Genomic DNA, 23,297 nt, shown 5'->3' with positions numbered 1-23,297 from the left:
AACCAAAAGGTAACTTAATTCTTGTTATTAAAGGTGGTACCTCAAATAATGAATTTCCTGAACTTAGCCAAGAAATGGCTAATAGCCTAATCTGTTTGGCATGATACTCATGAACATCACACTCTTATTTTATATAGAATAAAGCACAAAGACAATTGTAGCCACTACGAGTGGCAGGCAACCTTTTCAGACAACCTGTCTGGTAGGCCCCATCCTGGAAAGCTCTAGTCTTAACCACATCCCCATCAGCCTAGCAGCCCTCTGCTAACCACCCATATCTATAGCAATGGAAAACAATATGTGTAGGAGCTTCAGGTCCCCCAGGCTTGCTGAGAAATCCAGAGGACTTCTTTTGCTTAGCCAAATAAGGTCACATTTGGAAAAAATATTCAAAATATGTGTTCTAGCAACATGCATTTGTAGCCAATAGAATTTCACTGAAAACGAGGATTGGGAATACAATGAAAGTGAAGGAGGCAAGAACTAAAACCTTATTTCAGAAGTCTTTTTATGCCAACATATAAAGGTACAAAGTATAATCCTTGTCCAGTCATGCTGAGACCAAGTTAGAACGTTTGTCACTGATATCCCACCCCCTAATCTCTCCATTCAGATTTATTTTTCTCTTTTCACAGGTTGCCATAATGTCCTATCACCTCCTCTATTAGAGGAAAACAATCCAATGTGTCTGTGTCTGTGTGTGTGTGTGCTCAGTCTTGACCAACTCCATCGACCCCATGGACTGCGACCCCACCAGGCTCCACTGTTCATGGGATTTTCCCAGCAAGAATCAAGAGTGGATTGCCATTTCCTCCTCCAGGGGGTCTTCCCAACCCATTGATCAAACCCATGTCTCCTGCGTCTCCTGCACTGCAGGCAGATTCTTTACCACTGAGCCACCAAGGGAGCCCCAAATGATCCAATAAATCCATTCAAATCAAAGTATTAGTCACTTAGTAATGTTACTTTGAGTAAAGTACTAGACATGGGAAATGATCTAATTTTTTAAAAGGCTACTGTGTGGTTGAATAGTCAGGTTCTGGTACTTCTGGTATGAGACTTGGGTTGGAATCCTAGCTCTGCCTCTTGCCAGCTGTATGACAGTGGACAAGTTACCTTGAGCCTCAGCTGCATCACCCATAATATGGAGTTCAATCAGTTTACTCGCTCAGTCGTGTCCAACTCATTGCCACCCCATACACTTGATAATACCTAATTTGTAGGCTTGGACTGAGGATTCAATGAGACCATGTATGTAAATTACCTGGTACAAAATAAGCATGGACTACATGATAGCTGCTATTGTTTGCATTTCAGAAGAGGAGCATAGGGCTCTGGTAATATCATCCTAGAAGTTAGTATTCAAGATCCTTGTTCCAGTCTTGAATTCATCACCAATAAATAAAACAGTCCCAGTTTTAGACCCAGTGTCCTTAGCATCCTGAAATGGTAAACCTGTTCACCTTATTGGGGGAAAGATCTTGTTTCTATTTTGCTTTCCATTACATTACCTGCAGAATGCCTAGGCCATCATCATAATAAAAATAACAACATTAATAATAACAAAACATTTATTGAGGAGTCATTAGGTGCCAGGCAAACTCTTTTATGTGTATTAACTCATTTACTCTTCACAACAATTGTATGAGGTAGGTACTGTTATTATTCCCAATTTAAAATCAGTGAAGATACAGTGAGCTTAAGTAAATTTGCAGTACTCTGCCCTCAGAGCCCATGCTCTTACTTACCATGTTACAAGTGAGCTTAATAAATACATGCTAAATTAATTAATGGATGGTAAACTCACCAATAAAAGAGTATCATGTATACCTTCTGTAACTTCTCTTTTTCCTTTCATGGCTTCCTTATTAAAGACAGAAAAATCAAATTTTTTTCTTCTCTCTCTTCCCCTTCTCAAACATCACTCCCAAACACCAAGGAGAACAAGAAGCAGAAACAGTAAACTTCCACATCTAATGGTATTAGGAGACATCTATAATCTTGAACCACAGAATATGAAGATAGAAACCTGCTACAGGAGTGGTAACTGATTTAGCAGAGTGGAGGGTGATTAAATTTAAGTACCTGAAGAGGGGAATATTGGTAAGCAACAAGGAGATCTGCCCCTGTGAATCCTGGAAGGCTTAGGAGTTAGAGGCGCTATGCACAGAAGTGGGGGTTAGGCAGAGCACTAAAAGAGGGGTAGCTTTGAATGTGTGTGTACAGAACAGTTAGATTTCTGCCATCTACCTGTACCAAGGAGAGCCAAATCCCTGCAGGAAACAGGTTAAACTGATTCAGAGCAGCTCCAGAGCTGGAACACTTGACCCAAACGACAGTGAAAATGAGGTGAGCCATAGAAAAATGAATGATGAAGCTAAAGTGTTCATATTTAATGATGAAAATCCCAGTCTACTTCTCCCAGCATGGCTCCTAGAATAGTGACAACCAGGATTACAGCTCCCAGGAAGGAGATAGAAGCATTCTTCTCTGAAGAAAATGACTAGCCCAAGAGGCAAGATCTACAGATATTGACATGCACACAAAAAAACAGCTGGCAAGTCAATTCCCTGATACTGAAACCTACAGGTCAACATGCCCACCATGGACATAAACCTTCAAATCCTTCTTTTAAAGCTTCATTGTTAAATATGACCAGACAGCCAGGATCATCACTTAAGGAAAGCTTCCAAGATTAAATAGAGAGACCAAAACAAAGAAGCATGAAAAATTAGGAACTGAGGGAGACACAAAGAGCAAAGGAAAACTTCAAAGAAACTATGAGTATCTTCAGAGAAATAAGAGAAAATTATATATTCTTGAAACAAAAGCAGGATGCTATAACAAAATAGAATCAAACAAGAATTAATTCTTGGGAATTAAAAACATGATAGCAAAAAAATTTAATCAGTAAAAGAGTCAGAACACAAAACTGAAGAACTCTTTCAGGAAAAAACACTAAAAACAAAGATATGAGTGATACAAGGGAACTAAGAAAACAAGTTAAAAATTCAACCCCCCTCCAAAAAATCAACCCAGGCAATCTTATATCAATTAGTGGTATTTCCAGAAAGTACAAAGACAAAGTTGTTGAAGAAATTATCCAAAAAAAAGAAAGAAAGAAAGAAAATTTTCTAGGCAGAAAGAATTTCTAAATTGAAAGGCCCTACCAAATGTACAGCACAATACATGTCAAAAATCCAGGCATAATCATGAAATTTCATTACATAGGGAATAAAGAGATAACCTTAAAAGTTTCCAGGGAAGATAAGGAGGAGTGAAAACACATTGCATCAAAGGATCAGGAATAAGAATGACACTAGAGTTCTCAACACCAATGATGGAAATAAGACAAAGTGCCGTGTCTTCAGAGTGCTAATAGAAAATAATTTTTAATCTATACTTATGCCATGCTGTGCTAAGTCACTTCAGTTGTGTCTGACTCTTTGCAACTCTATGGACTGTAGCCCACTAGGCCCCTCTGTTCATGGGGGTTCTCCAGGCAAGAATACTGGAGTGGGTTACCTCCAAGGGATCTTCCCATCCCAGTGATTAAACCCGTGTCTCTTAAGTCTCCTGAATTGGCAGGTAGATTCTTTACACTAGCATCACCTGGGAAGCCAACCTATATTGATGACAAGCTTAGTCAAACTATCAATCAATAGTGAAGCTAGAACAAAAGTTCACAGTGTAAAATTTTGAAAGTTTAACTCCTGTGTATCTTTCTCATAATCTGCTAAAGGATGTGCTCCACCAAAATGAGACCATAAACAAGAAAACGGGAATCATTAGAGTCATGAAGAGTGAATCCAACACAGAAGAAAGAGAACAAGGAATTTTCAGAGTGGCAAAAAGGAAGATCCTATCATAGTAGTTGTACAGCCACCTTAGGGAGCAACAAGTTTATATTGGAATAGGAGGACAGAGAGCCTCGGGAAAAACAAATGAAATTGATAAGGGATTTAACAGACTTTGCCATGTATAAAATTGTTTTGAAAGGATTCTATAGTTTTATCAGACAGTGCAGAACGACTTGGAAATCCAAATTAAGGAAAAAAATAAAAATAAAGCAATTATTAACTCCAGTAAAAATCAAAAGTTATAACTGAAATGAATTCTTACTATAGTATACCACATGGATTATATATGAGTGATATTTAGACAGGTAAAATATTAAAAACATAAAATATGAATTTAACTAAAAGGTGTGACATAGTTGTATTGAGAGTCTGAAGGAGGGTAAGAAAGTATATAAGAGCTAACAATCTTTAACTATAATAGGAAATGAGCAAATAATATCCAAGGTGGAGTAATCAAGAAATCAGTAGCAGTATGATATTTAGAAATATAAATACCACAATAGAGAACTAAAAGACATGAAAGTGGTTGTTTCTGATGAAGAGTGGGAGGAAGGCCTAGGGACTGCCTTGTTGATACAAAACATTCTAGTATTTCTTGACTTTTAAAACTATGTGCATGCATTGCTTTGATAATTTTGTTTTTAATTTTTTGAAGACGCAATTGTATAAACTAAAAGGATGCAAACCATTGCTACAAGCAATATAGCTTCTATATTCAGAATTTTCAACTCCACTGGAAGTTATTAGGCAAGGGAAAATTATAGCCATCTTTCTCATATGTTTATTTACTCATTTACAATCTCTCTTTCATTAGAATTTAGGCCCCATAAGATTGGGAACAATTAATGTGCTAGTAAATATTAGCAATAGCTCTAAGAGAAGGGTAAAACCTCTTATTTGTAGCATTTACCTCTTATTTGTAGCAGTTATCAATTTATGTGGCATAAATATTCTCAACACTTGATTCAATCTACCAATATGATGCCACTGAACACAGTGGTGGGAAAAGAGGCACACAACTGGCTTTTATGAACTGGCTCCAATTCTACTGACAAAAATCCTGTCTTGTTTACTCTTTTATCTGAAGTTCAGCATAGTGCATGGCACATGGTATGTGCTTAATAAATAGCTGTTGATCTGTTGACTGAACAAGAAAAAAAAAAAAAAACAGGAGTCCAGGGGTAAGCAAAGGGACTATTGAGCAATTCTTTGCCAATAATCATAAAACTTCAAGAGAGTAGGAAGCTGAGGTCAGACTGTCACTTAGAGGCTAGGTCATCATCAACCAATAAGGTCATTAACCAAAATCAAAAGGCGAAAAGGAAGTAGCTGTAAGTCAAGCACTCTACTAGTCACTTCACCTATATTGCTTTGTTTAATCTTCCCGACAATCCTAAAAGCTGTAGATTACTAACCCACTTTACAGATGGTAAAATTAAAAGACGCAAAAATCTAAGTAATTTGCCCAAGGGTAGACAGCTAGCAAAAGGAAAAGCTGAGATTTAAACCAAGTTTGTCTAACTCTTTACCATACGCTCTTTCTGCTATACTGCTGCTAAGTCACTTCAGTCGTGTTCGACTCTGTGCGACCCCATAGAAGGCAGCCCACCAGGCTCCCCCGTCCCTGGGATTCTCCAGGAAAGAACACTGGAGTGGGTTGCCATTTCCTTCTCCAATGCATGAAAGTGAAAAGTGAAAGTGAAGTCGGTCAGTCGTGTCCGACTCTCAGCGACCCCATGGACTGCAGCCTTCCAGGCTCCTCTGTCCATGGGATTTTCTAGGCAAGAGTACTGGAGTGAGGTACCATTGCCTTCTCCATTCTGCTATACTAGCTGCCTTTAAAAATACCTTTTAGCAAGGTAATTTAAGGGAAAAGGGGTTTTTGTTTATCAGAGATGCAAAAATAATTATCTTACACTTCTACCACTCTTTGGTTATGAAGGTAAAGCCAAGGCACCTGCAAAGTGGGGGCAGAAATGCATCTAAACAAGCTTTCTTTATATATAAGCTTTAGAGTCTTTGTTTTCGCTCTATTTCCTTGTCTAAAGCAGAGTACAGGCTGCCTAGCAACCAAACTAATGGTGTCTTTTTTTACCTTAATTACCTTATGTTTTCCACAGCTCAAAGAGACTGGATCAACTACTAAGAGTAAAAGGTCTGAAATTTTTGTATCAAAATATCTGCTCACATACACATATTACACACACAGATACACACACCATGTGCGTGTACACACACACACACACACACACTTCTTTATATTTCCCTCAATCCTGTGATTAAAGTAAAAAAAATGATTTAGTCTTGTATCTATATGATACCATATCATTGGATAAAAAGTACAAAAATTCACCATCTGGTTGCTCGCCTGTGAATACACCAAACAACTGGTTTGAGCAACCATTCTTGGCAATCTGCAGGATTCTTGCCACTCTTGACCAAATCAATGAATTGTTTTTAATAAATATACGTGTGTCTCCTAAAAGAAAATATTTATTATAAACATATCAGTGGCAATAAAGTTCAAATCCAAAACTGTTAATATCTATGCTAGTTACTTTTTTTATTAGAACAAGAATCAGCAAAATCTTTGCTATCAATACTCAGGACAGAAAGAGATAAGAAAATCTAAGCTTGACCTGAATCATTTATTCAGATAGAAAGGCAATGCACAGAATAAAGGAATAAATAATATACACAAAAGAGAAGATCATGGAGGATGTGTTAGGCACAATCAATTGCCTACAGGACAGCCTTCTTCCTTGCTAATGGAATCACAATTTTAATTGTGCATACTTTTCCAGCAACCATAGGATCAGTCACAATGGTCTCATTCTTCTTTCTAAATTATTTAATTTAGCATGAGTATGGGACATGACTGATCAGGAAAGTGTGGGGAGAAGTCTGCTTGAAGAGATTCTTGGCAAGATTTCCTCACTTTTAAAAAGAGACACAAGAAAGGGACATTTCTCACTGTGTTGTAGACAGTTCCACTTGGATGTGCTGTCCGGAACTGTAGCAGTCATCTTGGGACCAGGAGAGTAACCAGATTATGAGGGCAAGCCAGCATGCTATGGTTGTAAAGTAAAAAAGTGAAAATAACCTGGTTCACTGATAATGTCATTGAACAGCTGAATTAACTGACCCTAAAGTCCCCATATCTTAAAAAAAAAAAAAAATTACTTGGGTTATTTTGTGTTGAGCTCTCTGTTAGTTATAGCCAGAACATTATAACTAATACAATATGCTAGCAAATGCTAGAACTTTTCAACTTATTTATGTGCCACTCTAAACACTTCTTGGAGAAGGCAATGGCACCCCACTCCAGTACTCCTGCCTGGGAAATCCCATGGGCGCAGAAGCCTGGTAGGCTGCAGTCCATGGGGTCGAGAAGAGTCGGACATGACTGAGTGACTTCACTTTCACTTTTCACTTTCATGCAGTGGAGAAGGAAATGGCAACCCACTCCAGTGTTCTTGCCTGGAGAATCCCAGGGACAGGGGAGCCTGGTGGGCTGCCGTCTATGGGGTCACACAGAGTCGGACACAAGTGAAGTGACTTAGCAGCTAAATACTTCTAAAAATGAGTGCCTTCTATGTCTGGCCTCTAACCTACAAACAAAAACTCCCTCTGTATTTTTTCTCATGTAACTATCTTTGGCCTCCCCATCTTCCTCTCATATTCCTTGTCTTCTTTTTATTTCTCCCTCTTTGTTTTCGTCTTGTATCCATTTTTTGATCCATTTTGTTTTTGTCCATTCATTTCTCTGCTTTCTTCCCGTCTCCACTATTTTTTCTAGTCCCTCTGGCTGTGATTTGAATCTGCAATATTTTTTTACATATACTCATCTACACATATATATCTATATATTATTTCTTATATATTGTTAGGGAGGAATTCTTCCCCATTCCCAAAGATTCCTTTCATATACAGACAGCCCTACTAGCAAAAAAAAACAAAAAAACAAAAAACACCTAACTTCTTCACCACCTTACTCATTCCTTCCCACAAAGGAGGAGTGACTTTGACTGGTCCATTTGGAAAGAGAATTAAACATGTATATCCCAGGCCATCCTAACTTCTTTCTCTTAGGAGTGAGCTCCCTATATGGAGTACATACTCCACTATGCTCTTCTAGGTTACACATTTAAATGAAAGGCATGCCCTCATGGGGCAGGAATATAGGGGTCTGGAGTCGGACACGACTGAGCGACTGAACTGACCAAACTGAACTGAATGCTGGTTACTAGATGGAGAAGGCTGATCAATCTTCAGATTCAATAGTGGGAAACTCAAATGCACATAGACAGAAGCTGTATTCCCCAATACCAGCTTTATCAATAATAAAGCCAGTATCTTCTTACATACCAGCTCTTATTGTTGAATTCATCAGAACTTGGGCCAGAAATAGGATTCATTTTTACTAGGCTCCTTTGAACAGCACTTATATGTATGTGTATATATATATATATATGTATGTATATAAAATATGTATTTTAGCATAGTATATATTAAAGTTTTGTGTCCCTATTCTTAAACACATTTTGTTTCTTTGTCATGGTTGTATGCTGTCATTGTGGGTAGCTTGAAGAAAAAAAAAATAAAAATAAAAACTCCAATAATGTGTCTTTGTTTTACAAAAGTTTTTTGCAAACAAAAGGTGTTTTTAACTTGTGTGCAGTTGCCTGTTATTGACTGCGTTTCCTCAGGAATAGAAGCACTTGATAGGAAAAATATTTACCTTCCTGATGTTTGAGTTTTTCTGATCATGATTAATTTGTGAATCTGCACTTACTTGATCTGACTCCAGCTTCTCAGGAACTTCACCTCTAGCTGCTGCCTCCGCAAAGGCTTGATAGAAGGTCTTTTCTTGGGACTCTACTGTGATGGTCAACACAGCATCATAGGCTTCCCGGAGTTTTGGGTTGTTCCTTAGAACCTGGTAGGGGGTATGCTTATAAGGTAAACTGTAGAGCAGGGTGTCATAGGGAACAAAGACATAGGTGCCATCAGTCATTTGCAGATCATGAGCCCATTCCAAGAGATGCGTCTGAGTCTCTCCCCCAATCAAAGTCGAATGCATACACATGATGATTACTGAAACCAACAAAGCAGGGAGGTTATGGCGGCAATATGTTAGTAAGATACAGAACTAAACACTACAGATTGGGAGAAACAAATAAATGTACTATAACCAATTTGTAAATGATATCTATCTTATGTCTTCAAGATGAGCAAGATGTTGAAACCTTGAGCTGAGGCTGAGGTCTTTTCAGGGACTCTGATTAAGCAATAGGGAAAAATCAGATATGTCTACAGGCTGCAGTGTCTAACACTAGATGGGAATAAGAACAAAGATACAAAGTGGGAGGTAGCATAATGAAAGGCTTTGGAGTTGGAAGACCTAGGTTTATATCCTAATGTCACCACTTACTAGCTCTATGCCCACCCTTAGGTAAGTTACTTAACCTCTCTCTGCCAAAATATTTACTTCAGGGGATGATAGTGATGACTGAAGGAGGAATCCATATAATGGGCTTAACACACAGTGCTCAATAAATGGTGTTTGTGTGTGTTAGTCTCTGAGTCATGTCCAACTCTTTGCGATCCCATGGATTGTAGCCAACCAGGCTCCTCTGTCCACAGGAATTCTCCAGGCAAGAATACTGGAGTGGGTAGCCATTCCCTTCTCCAGGGGATCTTCCCAGCCCAAGGATCGAAATGGAGTCTCCTGATTGCAAGCAGATTCTTTAGTGGCTGAGCCACCAGGAAGCCCTCAATAAATGGTAACTATTAGTTTACCTAAGAATAAGATACCTAGAAGAAGATGGGAGATTTTCCCATAGGCACTGTTGCTTTTTATTGCCTACCTCCTACAAACATACATTCTAACAGATGTTGACCAAGTGTTCCCACACTTACCAAGGCCATTATAGAAAATGAATGGCACTAACTCATACTCTGCTATAATAATATTACAGGTGATCTGTTCAATTTTTGAAAATCCCACTTCCTTATAATTGGAATTACTCTGCATTCACTCCAATTCTTCCTAGAATTATGAAACTATGTTGTTTGGCAAGGCTATGCTAGAATAGAGTGGATTGGCCACGGTTGAAGAATGGCAGCTAGATAATGAGACTGAAAGTCTTATATCCAATTTCGCCCTTGGCATGCTAAATGAGTTTAGTTTAAGTTCACTTGTGCTTCAGCGCCCACATCTTTAAAATGTAGATTCCAATGCATTTCACAGGTACATTGAGTGGTTTAATTAGATAATGCCTGGCAAGTACTCTGAGCTCCTCGAAGAAAGGCAAAGACCCTACTGCCATTGGTAAATATTAATTATACATGCTTACACGGAAACTTTAATCTCAGGAACTGAGTATGCTTAAACTATGTTCAATGACTGATGTTGGGCATTTACATATTGCTTCCTCTATTTTCAAAAACCTTCTTTGCAGTTGTTAAGTATCCCCAGAAAATTTCTTCTTTGAGGCAGAGCTAGTATCCTTCATTTTTTAGGGCATACCTAGTAAGTTATGAAGTTGATTTAAACACCAAACACACACATCCACACACACACACACCATAACTTGAATTTTCAAATGACCTTTAGCTCCTTCAATATTATTATCCTGAGAGGTTCTACATATATTCTGATGCACAAACTTTCCATTGAATACTCTAGGGATATCTCGGGAGCTAGTTCATGAGCCACTCAAGGAATTCAACCTCCCTGATTCATAATCACACATTGTATAATGGGGAAATTGAGTGAAAGGGAGGTCTGACAAGGCAATGATTGGATTTAGAAGAAAAAATAGGACAGAAGGTCCGGAGGTCCCTAAATTTGGCTCCACCATTAAATACGAATCACTGTGGTCAAGTTAGTACAGTCACATATCCATTGAAGGGGAAAACTGAGTTTTGTCAGGTGCTTCGGGTAGCTGGCCAGTTCTTCCAACAGTATCTTTGGCAAGTAGGTTAGTATTGGCATCTTTCTTCTACAAAGACAGATTAGTTGATGAGACCAAGGTTACCCAAGAGAGATAAAATTTATTTAATTCACTTGTGCATGCATGCTGAGCTAAGTCTACTGCTTCAGTCGTGTCTGACTCTTTGTGACCTTATGGACGTAGCCCGCCAGGCTCCTCTGTCCATGGGATTCTCCAGGCAAGAATACTGGAGTGGGTTGCCATTTCCTCCTCCAGGGGATCTTCCCGACCCAGGGATTGAACGGAGGTCTGTTATGTCTACCTGCATTGGCAGGCGGGTTCTTGACTACTAGCGCCACCTGGGAAAGGAATATTAAAATTACTTCACTGAATGGAAAACATATAAAACTAAGTGCTTCGTGTTGGTTAAAATACAACAAATATTTTAATGTACACTATGTGTACCGGGTGCTGTGGTGTGCCAGCCAGATGCAACCTTCAGTAATGAAACATTCTTTCTCCTAGCTTTAGGGAATGTTTGGAGATAATAACTGATACCTCCCTGGGAACTAGCCTCAGGTGAGGAGAACCACCTTTTCCAAAATTGTGTCCCCTCAGTAGTGTACTGGAGCTGGCTCATGCTGGTTCACAAGAGCCAATGGTTATATTTTCAGGGATTTTCTGAGCTAGTTAATGTCATGTTGGTAGCTTGAAATTGGCCATGGTGGGCATTACAAAACCATGGGAATCAGCAAATGCTACAAATCAGGGCTTTTCCCTCCTCCCCCATAAACTGGCTGTTAAACAATTACTATCACACTGTGAAATGAAAATATCTCTTGCCATATTAATCAGCAAGAAATGTCACAGCCATCAGCGATTTCTGGCCTCCAAATGTGAGTGAGGGTTCCCAAAACTGCAATCCACCGGATGCTGCCGCCCCCAACCGTGATTGCTGAGGAGCTGGGAGAATGCAAGAAGCAAGGTGAACAAGGAAACAGGACGGCCCAGAAGGCTGCGGTGCATATGAAAGGAGTGAATTCAGCGAGCCCAGAGGCTTGCATCTTCCCACACACAGAACGCTAAATTCCTTCACCTGATACCTGATCTTTCATGATCAGACTGCCTGCTCCCCTTGTTGCAAACTTGTATATAGCCTGACTTCCCCTCCTGCAAACTCCTCTGAGCAGTTTTGTCAGGGCTACTGAGATGCTGTCTCCCAGGCTCGGAGTCCTAAACATTCCCACCAAATAAAATAACTCTCTACTTTCAGGTTGTGACTGTCTTTTTTAAGTCAACAGCACTACATGCCTTTCTCTGCATCAGCCTGTGCCCAGTTACTGGTCAATATGGAGGCATAAAAGCCAACACTCCTTAATTCTGGACAATTCTGAAAGGCCATCCCAGCTCCGGAGTTCCCACTGGGACTGGCTGGGACCTTTGTTGTGGCTGCATGACAGTTTAATTTCTCTCTTTCCAACCCTACTGCTGTATCTCCTTCACAGACGTTGTCCTTGAAAGCAATCACCCAATAAGCTTCCTGCAGACAAGTCTCCATCTGCCATACTTTTTTTTTTCCAGGGTACCAACTTATGACACTGGTTTAGATCCCCACTGTACACTGAACTGACGTCCATCATGGCACTTACAAGATGTATTGCCCTTATTTATTATGTCAGCCTCTACTATGAAACCATGAGTTCCCTGAAGCAAAAAAAAAAAAAAAACCTGTATTTTATTTATTTCTGTATCCTGGTACATAATTATGCACCAAGTATACAATGAATATCTGAAAATTTCAGAAGGAGAAGTTATGAACTGGGTATCTTTTGTGGGTTCCTTGAGATGTGAGACATGGGCATTTCAGATCGTTAGTATGGAGGGACAATTCAAAGGGATATTTGCTGGGCAAGTAGATACTAACATGCCTGTCTTTAATGCTTGTGCCATTAACTATGCTCAAGACCTTACCCTCAACCTGAACCTCTACTTTTAATTTTCCTTTCATTGGCCCACACGGAGGTCATTTCAGGCAAAGAGTCAGAATTTTTATGACTGGAAAGACTCTTTGAGACCATCTACCTCCTCTTACTCCCTCATTATTTTACAGATGATGAAATGGAAGACTCAAGAGGGAATGATCACATTATACTCTATTTTTTGCAAGGTAAGACTTTGCTATTGAACATGATTAAAACAGAAAGCATAAATACTGAATTCAAACAACACCATCTTAATTTAATAGATTGTGTGCTTCGTGAATAAGGATTTATGGATGCATCTGTTCTACATGATTATTTTACTAAATAGCTTTATTATCTCAAAATGACATTCATTAAAATGGGATTTTACCTGTAAGTTGTCAGGAAAGGATTAGTAGACAGAAACCTTAAATCCTTGGCAAGGTCTAGGTCAACAGGTAATCACTGAATAATATTAATCTGTAAGTTTCCGTCCTGATTGTTAACTGTCAAGCCACTCTATTGCCTAAACAAGGACCAGAAAATACATCCTCCTGAGATCCCATCTCACCAGGATATGATACTAGCACTTTCTCTGAGCCACCTGAGCCCCACTTGAGTTGTCTAACAGCTATGTCTTCATACTGTGGTACCCACCATGGCAGGGTGCTCAAAACCCTTCAGTGCAGCAGCAGGAAATGTCATGAAACTCTAGAAGCTAATTCCCAAGTCACTCAACTCCTACTTCTCTTCCTATATTAAAATACTCTATTTAATATTTCCTTGAGATATAGGAACTGTGTTTCTCCAAAAGCAAAGTTTATTTCTCCCAGATTCCTGGCTATAGAGTGCTTGGTGGAGGAACCTGAGCCCAGTCTCACACCTCGTGAGATGAAAATGTTTTCACTAGCTAGTGCTGAAGAAGTTCTTAGAAGTCCTATTCACACTGTGAATAGCCTAGAACACTGAACCTACAACACTGCTCCCAATCCACAGAAACCCTCCGTTCTACTGTCCTTGATTTTCATTTTAACCTTTTGTGACATTTCCTACCACTAGCATTCATCTTAATCTATTTCATGTTAACGGATATTGAGGGAGATGGGAGAGAATAAGCAGTCAGAGTGGGAAGGGAGTATCCAGTGTGATTTATCCCAGGTCTCACATTCCCCCAGGATTCATACCCATGGGGCCACAGCCTGATAGAAGTAGATTCACACCATTCTCCTCTCAGCTCTCCCCCACCCACTCTATAAAATGGATACATAACTAGAATCTGCATGTTTCCCAACCACCACCCCAAAGTATGATTCAGTGCAGGATGCCCTCAAAACCATACTTTTAGAACACCACAGTACATGATGTATGGCTATTTCTATCAATTGAGGATGCCACACACATTTTTAGCCTTAAGTCCTGAGACCACCACTTACATACCTGCCACCAGTGTTGAACTGGTTCAAGTAGCTTAGCATGCTGTCAGACACATATTACATTCAATGGCCATTCTGTCTGTATTAGATCATGCTTTTTCATACCCAGTAAAACTGGTATCACCAGTACTTTTACTGCCTTCACGTTACTGCCCAGCTTACATTTTTAATATTCATTCATATCTTGCAACATATGTTTTTTTCAACTTTTCCTAAACTGCTATGCAGATTTGTGTATGTGTGTGTGTATGTTCAGACACACACAAGAGTTGTGTCCGACTCTTTTGAGCCCCATGGACTGTAGGCCACCAGGCTCCTCTGTCCATTGGATTTTCCAGGCAAGAATACTGGAGTTGGTTGCCATTTCCTTCTCCAGGGAATCTTCCTGACCCAGGCATCAAACCCTTGTCTCCTGCATTGGAAGGCAGATTCTTTACCACTGAGCCACCAAGGAAGCCCAAATGAGGGCTTTTAAATGCAGGAAGCCTAGATGTTTATAGATTTTTCTCTTGGGCTGGGTCTTCAATAATTATATCATCACTGATAGTGGACCCATTCATGAGAGCAAGCTGTCCTTTCACCATTCACATTGATTAACATTTAACTATACCAAATTCCCTATCAACACTAAGGTTCTTGGTCATAGTATTATACTATCACTATTACTACTTTAGGAAAAATGGGATAATGTTTATCACTTTGAGGCACTTAAAAGAATTTCATCAGTGGGCACAAAAGTTAAGAGGGAAAAATGGAAGGGCTGAATTATACACCATGGAACACAGGATCTCAAGTGAGTATGCCTTAGGGGCATTCCTCAAGTACACAAGAGGCCGTGGAGCTTAAGTCTTTTATTAAACCAGTGATTCTCAAAGTATGATCCCCAAACCATCAGCATCAGCACTACCTTGAGCTGGTTAGAAATGCAAATTCTAGGGCCCTATTCCTGGAGAAGGCAATGGCAACCCACTCCAGTATTCTTGCCTGGAGAATCCCAGGGACAGAGGAGCCTGGTGGGCTTCTGTCTATGGGGTCACACAGAGTCAGACATGACTGAAGCGACTTAGCAGCAGCAGCAGCCTCCAAATTGCATCCATGAAAGTGAAAGTGCTAGTCACTAAGTCCTGTCCAACTCTTTGCAACCCCATGAACTGTAGCCCATCAGGCTCCTCTGTCCATGGGATTCTCCAGGCAAGAATATTGGAGTGGGTAGCCATTCCCTTCTTCAGGGGATCTTTCTGACCCAGGGATCAAACCTGGGTCTCCTGCATTGCAGGCAGATTCTTTACCAGCCTTCGTCCACTCACTAGTTACGTGGTATTGGGCAAGTATTTAACCTCTCTTAGACTCCAAAGTCTCACCCATAAGGTGCATTTAATAGTAATTGGCCTTACTTTACAGGGCTGTTGCAAAAATTGAATGAGATGGTCCATATAAAACCCTTGCAAAATGACCAACATATAATAAATACTCAATAAATATTAGCTTTTATCATTGTTGTCATTATTACTGGTGTGTGTGTGTTTTTATTTATTTATTTATTTTTTTTTTTTGGTGTGTGTGTGTATGTCAAGAATCTTCAACAGATAGTAGAGGCTGGCCAGATCCCTGACAATTAGGTAGTAATAAGGTATCTGATTTTGGAAGAACAAGAGAAGGACATTCTGACAGTGTCCTAGTTACTGAACATCATATTGTAACTAAGCATTCCCAATTTGGAAGGATTTAAAGGAATCCCCAAATGGTTCAACAGTCTGGTAAACCCAAATTGAAAGGATTTCACAATCAGCCAAGCATTGATAGGCAAAAAGGTGAGAAGAAGGGAGGAGGGATTGAAATAGCCATTTGAAAAGTTCTCTAAAGAGCTTTTCAGTGGGGCCTCCTGCTAGTCTTTGTGAGAATTAGCAAAAGAACTTCTGGGTAATTGCAATTCCACAGGTGCTCATCCTGTGAGAGATGCTTTTTCCTGCCACTGGATCAAAACCTCCAACAGGACTCATGGTTTAAGGAGTGGAGAGTGAACGAATTTTGGCCCTTATGTCCACTCAGCTAGGTCCCCTTGTGTAGGGCACAACTTCCATAACCACACACAGCAGCCCTGACCATAAATTGAGGCCTTTGTCTTTGAACAACATCTCTCCTTTATGACTTTTTCGGAAACAAAGATAAAAGGAAACGAGCTGACAATCTGGGAGAAACGGAATACCGACTCCTCTAGGACTTCATTTACCCCATTCTTTGATTTTAGTGATGTCTGTATCTACCTACTTGTTATGTGAGGTCCACAGGTGTTGTAAAACTTAAAAGAGAATACCTTTCTCCTGGATAACCCAGAGGATTAAATGACATTATCTATATGCAAATACCTTGTAAACTGTAGAGTTTTCATTGTCTCAGTGGCAGCCTCTAATAACGCCCCCACTGTTTCCCCTTACGAAAGCCCATAACCATTATTATTATTATGATCATCTTTACAATTAAATTTTATCATTGTCTTGCTTTCGTTTAAGCACAATTTAGACCGGTTTCTAAGAAAGCCACTCCTTCTGACTCCAGTAAGGTGCCAGTGAGCACTCATGCTTATGCTCATGTTTAGTCACTCAGTTGCGTCTGACTCCTTGCAACCCTGTGGACTGCAGCCCACCAGGCTCCTCCGTCCATGGGATTCTCCAGGCAAGAGTACTGGAGTGGGCAGCCATTTCCTTCTCCAGGGGATCTTCCCAACCCAGGGATTGAACCCATGTCTCCTGCCTTAGCAAGCAGATTCTTTACAACTGAGCCACCCAGAAGCCCAATAAGCACCAGAAACATAAATTTATGTGAAAGAGAAGTGGCATAACAGCCAGTAATAAGCTAGCTTTCTCTACCCTCCCTCCCCACCACTACGTCTCACCGCCGCCACCACTGCCACTGTCCCGTGGGGCTGTGGTCACTGTTATTGTGAGCAGGTCAGATGAAATCAGTCTTCCAACTATTTCCATTACTTCCAAACATTGCCAGTCCTCTCCAAAGGAAAGGATCCCTTTCTACTATATTTTGTACATCCCAAAAGGTCCTACCCTGAAGGTTTGTTTGGGGCTCCATAGTGTTAAGAAGTAGCTTCATATCCAGCAGAATAAGGAAGAGGCCAGGTCCTGCCTTGCTCAGTCCTTCTCAGCTGAGGTCACCACGAAAACCTTAGTGCTTTTTCAGTTATGATAGTTAACAGCTAGGAATACTATTACAGTATTATGCTATACTGTATAAATACTATATACAGTATTACCATATTTCTAGTCCCAGTCAAAAGGTGCTAGAAAATCAGTTAGAAATGTCAACCACAAATTGGCACTTGTCATGGGTGCTTGCCATCTACCTCTACAAGGATTGAATCATGTGCCCCTCCAGCTGCTGACCTTCAACACCCCTTGAAGGAGTTCAGGGTGGAGAGCAGAGATGAGGCACTCTGTGCTCCAGGAAACTGGCAGGACAGGTCCTCAGATAGTTTGATATTTTCAGGAAGCTAACTTTATGAGCTCAATTCTTGTATCTCATATCTAGAAAAGCACTAAAATCATTCACGGTGATGGCTGTTTCTCAAGACTAGCAGAGGCTTCCCAAGACCAGCAGAAACTTTCTACAAAAAAATATGTGCTTGATTGCATGTACTCCTCCTTCACCAAAATCACATATACATTGTCCTTTCCCCCTGCCTCTTTGGAGCAGTTTCTCAGAGATAGCTGAGGTGCTGTCGCCCAGGCTGCTGTCCTCATATTGCCCCAGATAAAACTTAACTCGCAACTCTCACACTGTGTGTGTGTGTTTTTTTTAAAGTCAACAGAGATTTTATCTAGGATGTGCTGAATCTGGTGTACTGTAACTGTTCTCCCTTGTTCTGTTGGCCCAATCCATACTCATTGGGGCTTCCCTCATAGCTCAGTCAGTAAAGAATCTGCCTGCAATGCAGGAGACCCGGGTTCGACTCCCGGGTCAGGAAGATCCCGTGGAGATGAAAATGGCAACCCACTCCAGTATTCTTGCCTAGAGAATCCCATGGACAGAGGAACCTGGCAGGCTACAGTCCATGGGGTCGCAAGAGTTAGACACGACTTAGTGACTAAATCACCATCAGACTCATTAGCTTCCAACTCAGTTTCTCACCAGATCTCCCATTCTCTGATGGGACCAGAGATGTGCCCTGAACCTCAGGCTTCGTGGCTAAAGTCCCAATACTCAATTTACATTCATACTCTGAATCCTGCTTCTCATGCTCCTATTGGCTGGTGCACTACTCTCAATGATCAAGTGGACACTAAGTTTACCTTAAAACTCACTCCTCTTCTGCAAATCCTTCTACCATATCCCACCCACCACTCAGGTCGCCCTCAGATACCAACAACTAGCTGTGCCAAGTGTGAGTACCACACACTCTTGGCTACTGCACACCAAACTGCCAGAGGTCATACTCAGACCACAGATCAACCAATGGCTCAGGTTCCCTGCATCCACTCCCAACCTACCCACATTCTGATTCATGTTGCTGAGGTCCCAGCATGCCTCATCTGAATCTGCCTGTTTTGTCAGAAACCCAGGGTAAAATCCTTGCAAGCACAGCTTTGTCTTCACTCACTTTGTCTTTCTGAGTCCTTACTGCACTTTCTGTTGCTTCTCTCCCTATTCAGGGTCTTCCTTTGCTCCATAACCACATACCGTCCTCTCTAGGTTTCCTGGATCCCACCTCCATTCTGCCCCCATCTACTCTCTCACCCCCATCTTAAAATTTTCATTCCCTTAGTGAGCTGATCCACACTGTTATACAGAAAACAATCTGATTAAACAAAGTCATATTAAGAAAAAATACCTGGTAACTTAAAGTGGGGAAAGTTTATTTGCATTTTCATGAACTTGAAGCAATGGTTCTTGACTCTAGCTTTATTTTGCAAGCACCTGGGAAGCTACTTAGAGTATCTTTGCTGGGCCCTCAACCACCAGAACATCAGGATATCCAGAGGTGGTACTCTGGCTCTACTCATTTTGAATAGATGTCCAGGTATTTCCAGTGTGCAACTGGAGTGAGAACCATTGACCTAAGGGAACGAATCTCTAATAGCAGGGCAATAATAAGCGTATTTGTTACCTCCCTGCCTCAAAAGAGTTGTGGGTGCTGAGCACTCAATCCTAACTTCTCTCAGTCTGAAAACCCAAAGAGCTTTGGGGCCTGGATTTATTTAACATTTCATGGTAGGGAACAAAATGTCATTTTAAAGAGTATACTATTTAGAATGTGTGGGATGTGAAATGCTCATGGAATGTAAACTTGCAGGAGACACTGGGCTTCATGAAGATTTGTAACATATTATAAAGTTATGATATTAAATATGTTAGCTTGTTTCTGGCATGACTCCTCCCTGGAAATGGTTGTATATCTTTGAAAATAATTTTGTGCTCTGCTTTGAAAGTATCAGGCTCTATTATGAAGTAATCAGAGCCACACTGATTGCTTAACATTTATAGGATCTTGTAGACTGGAGCTAGAAGCAGACTACTGTACTTCCTGGAACTAAATATTCTTGCCCTCATCCTCCCAAAATGATCATAATTAAGGTCCAATACCGGAGATACTCAAAACTTAAACTGAGCTTCTGGGTTATAGGCCAGCCCCAAGCTGGACCATTCTCTAACAAGTGCATTGTTATGTTAAGGAAATGACTGGGACCAGGACTAATCCTAGAAGTAATCAGTTTGACAAGTAGTTTCTGAGCTATCTGTCTTAAAGTGATGGAATGACTGCAGTAGAGGATGAGCAGTGTTCCCACAAATCACTGCTACTTTCCAGAAAAAGGTAAGGTGGAGATTAAACAATTAGAATAGAAAAAAAAAAATCAAGACCCAGTGTCACAAGGGCTTGCAGTAAGTATATGTAAAACACATCCATCTGATTTAAGAGGACCAGGAATTATCCTCCCCTTCCCCAAAATGCACCCAACTCGCCCTCAGTCAGTGGGTCAGTCCTCTGCTTCACAGTTGCTCCATGGTCTCTGCAAGAATCATCTTTGAACAGAAAACTTCTCTTGGAAGGGGAATGGTTACAATTTGGGTAGGTTTCTCATTTTAATATGCTTTCTTTTATCAGCCAGGTCCCTCCATATCAGCTCATTGTATGCTGTAGAGAGAGAAAAACCCTGTTTTCAAGGACTTGAAAGCAAGAAGGGGTGGGTGTGCATTTTGGAGTCCAGAGAAGACACATTCTAAGTTAGAGGTGATGACCCAGGGGCACTGGGCACCTATAAGGGAAAGTACCCAGAAGGGAATCAAAGGTAAATCTCACTTCAGTGACTAGATTGGGCAAAAATAAAGCTCTAAGAACACCCCTTCTCGGCTGATCTGAAACTGCCAAGGTCCTAAGAGCATGGAGGGTGTGTGGCCACAGCTGCTCTTGATGCTCTTTCAGCCCCACTGAGGCGCTGAAAGCAGGCACTGGCACCCAAGGGCATTTGAACCACAGAGGTCTTTGTACTTGGACTCAGTTCATAAAATAGGCTCTGTTAAAGCAGGACAGTCTTGGGGCCTGAGTGGGATTTAAAGTGGGCAAATGCATGAAGAACTGGGGAGTAATGTGCTATCCTAGGCTGTGAGGGTCAGAAACCTTTCACTGAAGCCACATTGAAAGCTGAGCCCCGAGAAAGCACTCACTGCGAATTTTATCTGCCTGGCGAATCTGCTGGAGAGCTTTCTGGATGCTTTGGCTGTCTTGTCCTGTGGTCAGGACGACCCCTACTGGTAGGCCGCGGCTCCGAAGAGCACTTGCAACTCGATAGGCTGTGTGCACCCAAATGTCTTCATCTGAGGAAATGACTCCAGCGTGAGCCCACTGGAAATATTTCATGACAGTTAGCAGCACCTGGATGGGAGAAGGGAGCGTCCGAGAAAAAGTCGGGTGGCTCTTTTTACTGTCTAGTTCATAATTCACGCAAGCCCAAGAGAAAATCCCTTTGTTCCAGCTGTTTCCCAGGAGCGAGGCTGCCTCGCAGTAGCCAGGGTTGGCAGGTCCAATAAACCCTGAGGCCATCTGGTGGTGGGAAATGAAACTGGCGAGAGCTCTGGAAGCCTGGCAGTCTTCATTGAAAATCACATATTCAAGAGAGTGACCCAGGTCAAAGGCTGGGTCCTTGTTGATCCGCTCAGTGGCTAACTGAGCAGCAATCTCAGGCAGGGCCTTTGAGAACAATGGATCACAAGTCCAAGGGCCAACCACCCCTATCTTGTAGGGTGGTGCCCACACCTGCAGCGGGAGAGACATAAGGACCAAGAGCCACAAACACCACAGGAGCTTGAAAGATGCAAGGCCATGTTGTCCTCGCTGTCTTCCCAGAGTCACGAACGAGAGCATAAGGTGGGAGAAAGGCCAGGGTCCCAAGAACATAGCCCTCCTGCTTCCAGCAGGCTAATGAAGAAATACTGCAAGGTGATTCTGTTGTTCCGAGATGGACAGTGGGGTGTCCAAGTGCCTGTCAATCAGAAGAAAAGGTATATTACTCCCATTATTCCTGAAGCTTCTGGAAATAAAAATTATGAAAGGAATGTGTGTGTTAGTTGCTCAGTCGTGTCCAGCCTTTTGCGACCCATGGACTGCAGCCTGCCAGGTTCCTCTGTCCATGGGATTTTTCAGGCAAGAATACTGGAGTGGGTTGCCATTTCCTCCTCCAGGGCATCTTCCCAACCCAGGAATTGATCCCGTGTCTCCTGTGTCTCTTGCATTGCAGGCCGATTCTTTACTGCTGAGCCATGAAAAGAATGGCAGTCCCTAAACTGTAAGTTTCCCTCCCCGACCCTGATCAAACTCTTCCTGTTCCTCTAGTTCTTGTAATCCTTATCTCAGGAGATGACACCTCCATCTATACTTGCTCTGGTCAGAAACCTGGCAATCAGCTGAGATTCTTTCTTCTTCTTCCTCTCACTCAATCCATCCCCAATTACTGTTGATTCAACTTCAGCAATAGCTGCTCATCTCATAGGATTACATAAGGATTACATGGATTAAAACATACAGCAAATGCTTTTAACATTTAATATTTTAACATAATAACACATCATTAATGTTATTTTAGTGATATTATTACTATTAGAGTTTCAAGCATGTCCATTTTTCTTGACCACACTGCCCTCTTGGGGCCAGATGCAGATGTTAATAGATAATGGCAAATCAGAGTAAAACGTGCTATGATTGAAGTAGCCCAGACAGAGGAAGATAGAGAGGGTCATCTAAGCCCAAATTTCAGGGGAGTAGAACAGGGACTGCCATTCCTTTCATGGCTCAGTGGGTAAAGAATCCTCCTGCAATGCAAGAGACACAGGAGACACGGGCTCGATTCCTGGGTTGGGAAGATCCCCTGGAGGAGGGCATGGCAACCCACTCCAGTATTCTTGCCTGGAGAATCCCATGGACAGAGGAGCCTGGAGGGCTGCAGTCCATGGGTCGCAAAGGGTTGGAATGACTGAGCAACTAACACACACAGAAGAGGGAGGAGGAGGGAAGTCTCTCTGACTTGAGCTTCAAAGAAAAGTTAGCTAGGTGAATGGGGTTGCCAGGGGGTTGGTGCTAAGAGCCTTCCAGGAAGAAGCAACAATATGCAGTAAGGACCAGAGGTGGAAAAAGGAAAAGGATATATTGATATTAGATTCTCAGAATTCCAAGACATTTGTTCTGCTCAGGTCTGCGGTGTCAAGCAAGGCAGGGGCCAGATCACCAAGAGTCCTATATATCATTTATAAGCTTTCAGATTTAATCATATAGATAATAGCTTTAAGCAGAGAAGTGGTATAATAAGATTCCTATTTTTTTAAAGATTACTCAAATAACAGGGCAGAGAATGGGTTGAAAGCAGGCAAGGAGCCCGGTTTTGAGGCTATTGTAGTAATCCATATGAGAAAAGATGGCAGAGATTTCCCTGGTGGTCCAGTGGTTAAGAATCTGCTTGCTAATGCAGGGGATGCACGTTTGATTCCTGCTTGGGGAACTAAGATCGCACATTCCTCAGGGCTATGGAGCCCATATGCCACAACTAGAGACTAGCTGGTGTGCCACAATGAAGATCCCGCATGCCTCAGTTAAGACCCAGTGCAGCC

General features: G+C 41.4%; 1 protein-coding gene across 1 annotated transcript in view; it reads right to left on the bottom strand.

Annotated features, from left to right (window-relative positions):
- Window positions 1-21,594, bottom strand: part of GUCY2F (guanylate cyclase 2F, retinal) — a 97,992-nt gene extending 76,398 nt beyond the window's left edge. The window contains exons 1-2 of the mRNA XM_070290954.1: window positions 20,865-21,594; window positions 8,656-8,957 (exon numbers count right to left, since the gene is read on the bottom strand). Of these exons, the coding sequence (XP_070147055.1) occupies window positions 8,656-8,957; window positions 20,865-21,594 (1,032 nt within the window). The remainder of the gene's footprint in view (window positions 1-8,655; window positions 8,958-20,864) is intronic.
- Window positions 21,595-23,297: the final 1,703 nt, after the last annotated feature.

The sequence above is a fragment of the Ovis canadensis genome, chromosome X (assembly GCF_042477335.2).
Source record: "Ovis canadensis isolate MfBH-ARS-UI-01 breed Bighorn chromosome X, ARS-UI_OviCan_v2, whole genome shotgun sequence".
In the NCBI taxonomy this organism is placed as follows: Eukaryota; Metazoa; Chordata; class Mammalia; order Artiodactyla; family Bovidae; genus Ovis; species Ovis canadensis.
The sequence above is the reverse complement of the archived record's forward strand: the minus strand, read 5'-3'. Positions and strand labels throughout refer to the sequence as shown.